Source organism: Myotis davidii, unplaced genomic scaffold (assembly GCF_000327345.1).
Source record: "Myotis davidii unplaced genomic scaffold, ASM32734v1 scaffold59, whole genome shotgun sequence".
Lineage (NCBI taxonomy): Eukaryota > Metazoa > Chordata > Mammalia > Chiroptera > Vespertilionidae > Myotis > Myotis davidii.
Genome location: NW_006293001.1, coordinates 5,455,606 through 5,466,565, shown reverse-complemented (window position 1 = coordinate 5,466,565; position 10,960 = coordinate 5,455,606). Strand labels below are relative to the sequence as shown.

At 37.9% G+C, this 10,960-nt stretch overlaps 1 protein-coding gene across 1 annotated transcript in view; it reads left to right on the top strand.

Moving 5' to 3' along the window:
- Positions 1-10,960, top strand: part of SCN3A (sodium voltage-gated channel alpha subunit 3) — a 111,362-nt gene that overhangs the window by 25,057 nt on the left and 75,345 nt on the right. Inside the window, exons 3-4 of the mRNA XM_006766509.2 lie at positions 5,698-6,011; positions 10,464-10,582. Of these exons, the coding sequence (XP_006766572.1) occupies positions 5,748-6,011; positions 10,464-10,582 (383 nt within the window). The 5' untranslated portion in view covers positions 5,698-5,747. The remainder of the gene's footprint in view (positions 1-5,697; positions 6,012-10,463; positions 10,583-10,960) is intronic.

Below are 10,960 nucleotides of genomic sequence, written 5' to 3'. Positions count from 1 at the left end.
TATCTGTCCAGGTTCCATTTTGAAACTAATTTAAAAAAAAAAAAAAAAACCTGCCATTTGTAGTTTTAGTGTTTATCCAAGAAGAATATCACAATTTTCTGAAAAGGCAATTAACTTAAAATTCTGATTTTCCAGCCATATATATATATATGAATTTTCTTAATTTGCTTTGATAAAAACAGCATACCTCAACAGACTGAACTCAGAAACAGATATAAGAATCCCAGGTTCCATTCCAGTCAAGGGCACATGCCTGGGTTGCAGGCTCAGTCCCTAGTGCAGGGCCTGCAGGAGGCAGCTGATAAATGATCCTGTCTCATCACTGATGTTTCCATTTCTCTCTGCCTTCCTCTCTGAAATAAATAAGAATATATTTTTTTAAAAAAAAGAATCTAGCTGTATTTCATTAAGCCAGACAATGAGGAGATTTACCCAAATGTAAAACAAATTCAATCTCACTCAATTCTTTTCATTTGGGTTAATATAGTCACTGTCACTAAACATTTGTTTTACTAGTATATGTAAACATACAATAGTTTACTATTAAGTTAATTAATAAAAGTTGTAAATTTTTTCTTTTAATTTTGAATATGGTAAACATGGGGAGACATGTCCCCCCATAAACAAAAGCTCTTTGAAGTCACTGATGATTTTAAGAGTATAAAGGGATCCTGAAACCAAACTTTTGAAACCCGTTGTTCTAAGGTTACTTGCTACTTGTCTACACTTCAAACTGCCACCATCTTTCTAATCTTTAAATTGATCATGTCACTCCCCTTCCCTGGCTTACCTTAGTGTTCTGTACAAGACCTTTAGTAATCTATATCCTGCCTAACTTTCTAGTCCTTCCTCTTTCTACTCCCTTTTGGGCAGGTTAGTCTCCATGCATAATAAACTCCTTATAGTACCTCCCAGCCTCTCCATGCTCTTTGTTATTTCTAGATCCATGTACATGCTGTCTCTCTGCTTAGATGTCTCCTCTACAAATAGGTCTTTCTACTAGCCCTCCCCCAACTACCACCACCACATCTAATTGGTCAAATCCCAAATAGTCTACAAAACCTACCTCAGGGAAACTTGCATGAACCACACCCCTCCCTCCCTTCCTTCCCTTGGCAGAAGAAATTGTTCCCTTTTATGGAGCGCAGACAATAGCCAGCTACATATAATTGCATTATAGTCATTTGCATAAATATCTGTCTCTCCCGAGAGATGGGCAGCTCCCTAAAGGCAGGGACCACGGGTGTATACTCCAAGAACAGTACTGATGCATGATAGTCTCCCAGTAAGTATTTCCTGAATTATCCTAATTCCCTTCCAGGTTTGAAATTCTGTGGTCCCTCCCTATAACAGGATAATTTGAGCCACAATCTGTTTATTGATTAATAGAGGGATGCTTTTGCTTGACTCACACACATTCACACATAGAGACACTAGTGTTAATCTAAGAGATCATCTCAGATCTTTTTTATTCTTATCTTTTTTTGTCCTTGCAAGGACAGTTCTGGAGAAAATTTGGCATATTAAATTTGATGTATTTTAATAAATTATAATGCACATATATTCATTAATAATATATATTCCACGCCAAGACATCGGCAGGAATTAATTTTTAAAGATCTGCTCTATTAGAAATATAACATTATGTAAGAGTTTTGTATAATAAGATCACAAGGAACAAAAGAGAAGAAAAATTTTAAAGTAGAATTAAAATTAAAATAGAACTTCCAAAGAACTAGGAGAGGCTTCTAAACAGCAAAGCTGCAGGTGGGGCCACCGGAAACTCTACTCCCTGTAATCTTTAATGTCTCAGCCTATCCAAATAGTTCCCCTTGCAGAGGAAAAGCAGAGTTGGGGGCGGGCTGGCTTCTCAGGCTGTAAGAGATAAGAGGATAGGAATTTTAGAAAGACTTCTTTACTTTCTTTCGACCAACACTCAGATTCTTTATTCTAGTCTTGATAAGTGAACATGAGGTATAGAACTATTTATTTTTAAAAAAATATTCATGATTTTGTGATGGTCCTTGTTCTATGATATTTCAAAGAAATCGGGATCATCTCCAAAGATTATTGAAAGATTTCCACATTAAATGCTTTTAGCCTAATTTCATTTTAAAACTTAGCAACCAGGAGAGTCCAATTAAATGAGTATAATTAATTATTTCTTTGTGGCAAAGTGCTGCCACATATATGATAAGGCACTTCAATGGCACTGAGGTTGAGGAAGATTAAATGAAACAGGCAAACAGTTAGTGATAGGGTCAGTGCTAACCCAGATCTCCCATTCTGATTGCTACATGTTTACCATTCCATTGTCAATAAAGAAACAAAAATCATTGCTCAAATACAAAAGCAACCTTTCTTTTCCCCTAAGAAAGCAACCATGTTTCATAGAAACTTCTTAAGACAGGTTTGCCATGCTGTTCCATTTTCATTGAACACTTGAGAAGAAACTTACCCACTCAGTTCATGACAGGCGATGAGAGAATCGCGCATCTCTGGGTATTTATGACTTGTAGTTAAGGGCAAACTCCTTCCATACTTGAAAGTATACAGGCTGTGATTATTCCACACAGCCTCGAGCTGGATCAATTATGTGCCCATCAAAACTGACATGATATAGAAGAAAACATTGATTCTGCTGTAAATTAATAGTTGACTGTTTTTGAGTAAAACAGAATAACTATTCTCAAACCTTCTGATTTACATTCACATCCCACTTAATGAAATACAAAAAAAAAAAAAAAGCCTTATCGCGCCTCAAATCAGAAGGTCTTTTTCAGAACTAGTGGGGAAAATGACACAATTTTTGACAAATCTATTATTTTATAACTTATTTAGTATGCCTTCATAGTAGCAGGGGGTATAAAAATATCATATTATAAAAACAAATTCCATGGAAAAAAAGCTATTAAAATCATTTTTTGTCATTAGAACAGACTAGGGAACCAGTAATCCAGATTTAAACTCAAAACATGATATAAACCTATACAATTTTTCTTATGTTACTAGAAGATCCAGCGTTTCTCACTGTCTATAAGTTCAATATATGCAACAAACTGCTAAGAATTAGAAAGCCACTGAGGGATAAACGACTATGGAGACTAGACTAGTGCAGAGGCAAGGGCTGGGTGGGCGGATGGGGACAGGGAAAATGTGACAGACGACTTTGATGACTACTTTGAGGCCGTGGTTTTAGATCATTCTACAAGACGACTGATGCACTCATATTTTGTTGTTATTGTTTCTGTTTTCTATCTTGACTTTTTTTTAAATATACTTTTTATTGATTTTTTTTACAGAGAGGAAGGGAGAGAGATAGAGAGTTAGAAAGATCGATGAGAGAGAAACATCGATCAGCCACCTCCTGCACATCTCCTACTGGGGATGTGCCCGCAACCCAGGTACATGCCCCTGACCGGAATCGAACCTGGGACCTTTCAGTCCGCAGGCCGATGCTCTATCCACTGAGCCAAATCGGTTTTGGCTATCTTGACTTTTACAGTGTGATTTTTTTGGCCCAATGCAAAATAACTATTAATTTACTTTTCAAAATTTTTGTCTCTGATTTCCTGTATTTTGAACAGTGGTGTCACATTTCCAGCAGACACAATGCTTCCCCCTTCCCCAGGAAACTGAGCAAGGCGTCTCCACATGTCTGCCTTCTCTCCTTTCCTCTCGCAGCCAGATGGCAGGCATGTGTGAATGCCCACCCCCCTCCACCTCGTGCTCTTCACTTTCCAGCCCATTCCTGGAGCTCTGTGATCAGCTGTGGTTCCAGCAAACCAAGACCTTACTTAAACGAGAGTGACTTGAATCGTAAAAATGCTTGAAACCACAACAGGAGTAATGGCTGGAGAGACTGAGGATAATTAGATTATGATCGCTGACACTAAAATAGTGTTTACTAATTCCAGAAACTATTCTAAACACTTCATGTAAATTCATTCATTTATTCCTTACAATAACCTGGTAGGTCAGTTCTCTTTTTTTTTTTATGGATGAAGGCTGATGCACTGAGGGGTTACATTTTACAAAGTCACGTAGCTCACAAGTGGTAGAGCCAGGATTTAGAACAAAGGGTTCTAGCTCCATATTCCATGCTTTTTAATTTTTTTTAAATTTTTTAAATTGGTTTCAGAGAGGAAGGGAGAGGGAGAGAGAGAGATGGAAATATCAATTATGAGAGAGAATCACTGATTGACTGCCTCCTGCATGCTCCACACTGGGGATCAAGCCCGCAACCGGGCATGTGTCCAGACAGGGAATCAAATCATGACCTCCTGTTTCATAGGTCGATGCTCAACCATTGAGCCATGCCAGCCAGGCCATATTCCATGCTTTTAACCACTATACCAAATGAAAGATTCAGGAAGCATCTGAAAATTGTCTTAGAATAGTTAAAGAGCAGCAGATTAGAAAATGAAATAAACATACAGGGTTGGACAAAAGTAGGATCACAGTTCTGAGTATGCAAAACCAGTGTTATTAGTTATTAATTAGAGGCCCAGTGCACAAAAATTTGTGTACTCGGGGGGGTGGGGGGCGGGTGGTTGTCCCTCAGCCTGGCCTGTGTCCTCTTGCAGCCTGGGAGCCCTCGGGGGATGTCCACCTGCCAGCTTAGGCCTGCTCCCTGGAGGATAGAGCCTAAGCTGGCAGTCAGAAACCTTAGCGCTGCTGAGAAGGCAGGAGAGGCTCCCACCACACTGCTGTGTTTGCAGTCCTCAGCCCTGCTTGTGGCTGAGCAGAGCTCCCCCTGTGGGAGTGCACCGACCACCAGGGGGCAGCTCCTGCATTGAGCATCTGCCCCCTGGTGGTCGTTTCAGGTTGTTCTGACGTTAGAGTCAATTTGCATATTACACTTTTATTATATAGTATTACTAGAGGCCCAATGTATGAAATTTGTGCACTCAGGGAGGCCCCTCAGCCTGGCCTGCACCCTCTTGCAGTCCAAGACCCCTCAGGGGATGTCTGCCTGCTGGCTTAGGCCTGATTCCCCACAAGGGGCAGCTCCTGTGTTAAGCATCTGCCCCCTGATGGTCACATCATAGCGACCAGTCGTTCCACCGTTTGGTCAATTTGCATATTGGGGTTTTATTATATAGGATTGTATTCTTTTCCATAAGAGCAACTGTAAACCTACCTTCCCCCCTTCCCCTGCCGTATTCTGCATTGCCTCAGAAGATGCCCCAGAAGGATCCAAAAGGAAAAGCTAAAAGGAAACAAAGTCTTGACTTCCCTGTACTTGCTGCTGGTCAGATCTTCCCTAGAGAACCAGTGATGAAGGATGCTGATGACTAGAACAGGGATTGGGTTACACAAAACTTCTTTCCTATCCTGAGATTCTATGAGTCAGTCTATGATATTGTCTTTTCTTCAATATGTCTTTATTTGGAGAGTAAGATGTGATAAAAGGAGAGGTGAGAGAAATAAGAGTCCTTAAGTATTTTATTAACAAGCATTACTCTTTTTACCAAAAGTATACTATATTTTGGCTCAGAACAGAGTGTCAATAGACTTCTAAAGTTGGCTTATTAAAAATTTTAGATTGAATTATGATGTGTCCAAGTTAAAATTTGTAGTGCAGTACTTTTAAAAAATTACTAGAAGGAACATTAAATAACATCTTGGATGATTTTCTTAATCCCTCTCATTCATTTGCTTTCCTAACTCTCATTCATTTTTGTTTGTTTACAGGCAATTCTTATGCAAGAAGCTACACGTGATTAAATGTGCAGGATGAAAAGATGGCACAGGCACTGCTGGTACCCCCGGGACCTGAGAGCTTCCGCCTTTTCACTAGAGATTCCCTTGCTGCTATCGAAAAACGTGCTGCAGAAGAGAAAGCCAAGAACCCCAAGAGAGAGCAAGACAATGATGATGAGAACAAACCAAAGCCAAATGGTGACTTGGAAGCTGGAAAAAACCTTCCATTTATTTATGGAGACATCCCTCCTGGGATGGTGTCAGAGCCCCTGGAGGACCTGGACCCGTACTACATCAGTAAGAAAGTGAGTACTGATTCTGTGCTTCTGAAAGTTCAGTTATGCTTCCAAAGTTAAGCCTTTTATTAAACACTCAACATTAATAGGCTTTTCTCAGGCTCATATACATGCCACACCACATACTGTTCAAATTTGATTCTGTAAGAAGCAGAAATGCTCATAAGAAATGAAGTCAAGATTTGGCTCCAGTGGAGAGAAGTGAAGAGATGGACCATGTCTGCAATGTCCCAGCAATTGAGATAGAATTAAATTGGCATTAGCGAAGCAAAGTATCTGTTGTTGTCGACATACTTAAGCAGGTGGCACACTAGTACTTATCACCCGAGGATCTTGTTAAATACAGATTCTGATTCTATAGACCTGGGGTGGGGCCAGAGATCCCGCATTTCTAAGGTGCCACCGAGTGAGACTCATGCGGCTCGTACATGGGACACACTTTGAGCAGCAAGTTTTAGAATGCTTTATTTAAAGCCACCACACAAAATTAAATACTTAAATAATTCTTTTCTTCTGCCTTTTAAACTAGTTTCATAGAAAGTGGCAATGAGAATATATTCCTAGATTCCTAAAAGTAATTTATTCCAGCACATTTCTATAGAAATTTTGAAATTTCGTTGCTGGATTATTACACACGATGATGAGAGTGAGACATCCCCCAAGGAACCAGAAGACAGTTCTATGAAAAGAATATATTTGCAAAGATACCTTCAAGAGACAGGGTATCACTTACTTTGACATGATTCAATGCATTTGCAACTTAAAGACAGGAAGTATCTTTAAGCAAGGGAAATGGTAAGATAAATAAGGGAGGGGGGAGAATACTAGAGATTAATATTAGCATTTTCTAAGGGAGACAGATATTTAGTAGTATCCTAAAAGCATCTTTCTCCTCAAATGAAGGCCATTTCAGTGGCCTACCTAACAGAGAGGCTAAGCATTCTGAATCATTTGATTAAGAAGGTTTTTTAAGGCTCCAACCTCAGCAAAAAAAAAAACTTCTTATAATTTGTCTTCCCATAGATCTGCTTAAAAGGAAAGATTGTGCTAGCAATGCTACTGCAATTATTTCAGTCCCTGTGGAAGTAATATATCTCATTGTAAATAAATGGGTTGGCATTATGATTTTGTATGTTAGGCTTTAAAACACGGTCAATGTGAGTCTTCCGCTTGGAGACTGAATTGTTCTCTGTGTGCTAACAAAGTCAGCTTTATTGCCTCCTGTCTGAGAACCAGATTTGGACCTTGATTTGTTCATAGTGGCCATGACCCATCTTGAGAAATATCTAGACTGTTTTCTCATCACTGTTGGCTGCACTGCTTTCCTTTTGAAATATCTATAAAGATGAAGTTTGAGGTGCTATTGAAGAAAAAGTAGTTTATGATCTCTTAAGGTGTAAGAAGTTAATGGAGAAGTTCTGGAATGTTAAGATATGCTATGAAACTTACGTTAATTAGGAAATAATGCAGGTGAAAGGCTTTTTAAAGTTGTAAAACATTATGTAACTGTTTGCTGCCATTAGAGACACATTTACACACCTAATCTAATCAGGTGAGCAACATCCCAATGTCTTTTAATGGCATTTAAGTTGACCAGGGAATGACTTACGGACAGTGACAGTGATGATAATAATAGCTAACATTTGTTGTGCACATACTTTGTCAGGCACTGTGAGTAGAACTCAAACGTAACTCATTTGATATTGAAAGAGCCAGTGGGGTAGGTCCTACGTTAGTGTCATTTTACAGATGAAAAGAGAAGCGCAGAGCTGGTAAGTAACTTACCCAAGATCTCCCATTATAAGTGGTGAATTCAAGATTTGAACTCAGGCAGTGAGGCTCCAGGCCGGGAGCTCTTAACCATTAAGCAAATCTCTACATGGTGTTTATTAATGTAACACAAGAAAATGTTTAAAAATTGGTTGTATAATTTTTTTAATTCTCTGATCGATGCGAACATTCCTATTCAGAGATGTCAAGCTTATTCTTGTGCCAAGTAGTCAAAATGTTAGTAAAGCTACACAACATGTGTGTTCACCTGGAAAAAAAGAAGCAGGCAGCATTCCAGAGTGGACAAGGACCAGTTTAACATATGTCCACTTATAACAATCATCACCTACTAGGAATGGGCTATTATTGTATTTTCAAAGTCACCTCATTGCTTATCATTACTTGAAGACCAGCTTTTGGAATGGACACTATTTACTCCTCCTCCAATTATCTGTCATCTTCTCAAGTCTTTTCAGTTTTCACATCTTTCAATAACATCGGGGCCCACATTTCAAATGTCTTTCTTGTCTCCTGTACAGGATGTTGGTATCTCACTTCTCAGAAATCAAGGTTTATTTTGTGTTAGGTGTTGTTTTGCAGAAATGAACTGGCCTTTTTCCCACATACTTTTTGTTCTAAAGGCCTGCTCTGTTCTAGAGCCTGCCAGTTCAATGAAGACGCCCTTGGCACATCTGCTTTAATCCCATTAGTGCCACTCAAGTGAATCTCGCAGGAGGAGTGTAGGAGTCCATGTGTAAATGAACAGTTTGCTTTCATTCGCTTTGCCTTTGGATATTTTTTCAAAATAAAATCTTCTAATGTTACAAGTGGCAATTGCTTTTCAGGGAAATTGTTTCAAAAAAGCATAATCAAATGCATCTTGAATTATGGTGAACTTTATATGTTATTGCTGTCATCGACTGCTTAAATGGATCCAGACTGTTTGACTATAATATTAGATGATCTAATCCTATGAATTCAAGAAAATCTTTTAATGCATTTGTGCTTCAAGGGCAGTCTTCCCATGTCCACAGTTCCTTCTGGATAATCTCAATGCTAATACAGAACAACTTACTTGCTCTCTTAATAGAATTGTTCACATTTATAGAATGCCGTTCAGAAAAAAAAAAAAATGGTTGGTTAGGTAATGGTTGGCTCCATGGTCTTAAATACAAAAGGGCAATGTATAGAGACATGGTGTTCTCTGCCCTTTATACTCACAATATGTTCCTTACTACCTATTCAAACAGGGCATGTTGTCAGTGACCATGACTATATAGGATATAGATGTTGGTTAAAGGGTAAAAACATATTATTAAGTAAATGGGCATATAGATGTCTTAAGGGTAAATGGCATCTTAGAGGTACACCCACATTTAATTAAACAAGTGTTTATTTACAAATAGCACTATTAAATACTGTGAAAAGTGTGGAGGAAAAGAAGATTGCATACTCTTCATGCTTAGCGGTTTATAACTTCTGACCTAGCCCTCAGTGGAATGAACCCTACATGTAAATTACTACTTAACTATAATTACAAGCAACATGCCAAAGTGTGCATATTAACAAACAAAGACTTCACTGGTGAAGAAAACAATTAGGGAGTGATCAGAAGACATCACAATTTATTTGGAAAGACATGATGGAAGAGGTGACTTTGATAACTGAGGACATCCCCAGAGATTTTCAACCCTGGCTGAATTTTAGAATCATCTGAGGAAATTTTTAAACATACCATGTCTGTGCCCATCCTTCAGAATATTGGCAATTTTAAAGTCACCCCGGGAGAGTCTAATATGAGACAAGACTAAGAACTTTGATACAATACTGGGGTATTGTAGGGATCTTATTGTCAAGTCTGCTATGGACATGAAATGGGAGGGAGTTTCCAGAGTTGAAGTCACAGGGTCCTTTCCTCAGAGTCAGAGGGAGAAGCAGACAGGTTTTCAGTGGGATTGGCAAGTGAGTTGAATTGGCGGAAGCAGAGTTGCCTTGAAGGGAAAAAAATAAAAGATGACCTTAGCAGTTCTCAACCTGTGGGTCGCCAGAGAGATGTGGTAGGTACTCTCTGGTAGCGTAGCTTCAACGCTAAATTGATGATTAGAGGTTTCAGATTATAGGCTTTTAGCTGTAAAATTCCCTTCAAAATGATGTACGTCACCCTAATTTTCAATGTAGTTGTCTCTTCTGTTACCAGCAGATCTATAGAATCATCAAAACCAGGTTTTGACATTCTAAAGTAGGACAACTACCACAAGGAAAATAAAGAGTCCTCATAATCATTGGAGGTAGATGACTTGATGTAATTAAAATATTTATAAAAGATTATTTTAATAGCAACATGTACAGAATAAATTGAAAAGTTCCCAAAGCTGTGACAGATGGCAAGCTTTAAATAGAATTGGAGTCTGCTAAGTTACCTTATAACTTGGTAAACATTTTGTGTTGGATATTAATTTGTATCATAAAGTTAGAACCTTAGAGACAGATTAGATAATGTTAAGTCATATTTTTATTTGTAGCTGTAAGTTATTTTAGGGGACAGACATTTACCATGTTTTTTTGTTATGCTATACCAACTGGTTTAAACAAGTTTGAACAAGAAATCAGGTAAAAAGTTCTCATGTGTATAAGCTCTTCAAATAAGCCACATGTCTAATCTATTAATTTTTCTCATATTTTCTTTTTCAGACTTTTATAGTATTGAATAAAGGGAAGGCAATTTTCCGATTCAGTGCCACCTCTGCCTTGTATATTTTAACTCCACTAAACCCTGTTAGAAAAATTGCTATTAAGATTTTGGTACATTCATATCCTTTTCATGTGAATTGTCTAAATAATACTTCTAGTGGTTGATTTTTTACATTGTTCTTTAATCTGTTGTTCTCATTAATTTTCTGCTACTTAAAAAAGTATAGAATGGCTGTTCTATTTATAGAATATTATATTATAGAATGACTACTGTATTGTATAATGATTATTGTATTATAGATGACTATTCTATTTATAGAATATTATATTATAGAATGACTAGTGGATTATTGAATGATAATAGAGGTAAAATTGCAACTATCATAGCGAATGTGTAAATGAATTACATTGTGCAATAGAAACAACAGCAAAACTTCTTCACACTTTTATTAACCTCAATTAGACCATATATAACCATTGCTAAAGAACACAGTCTA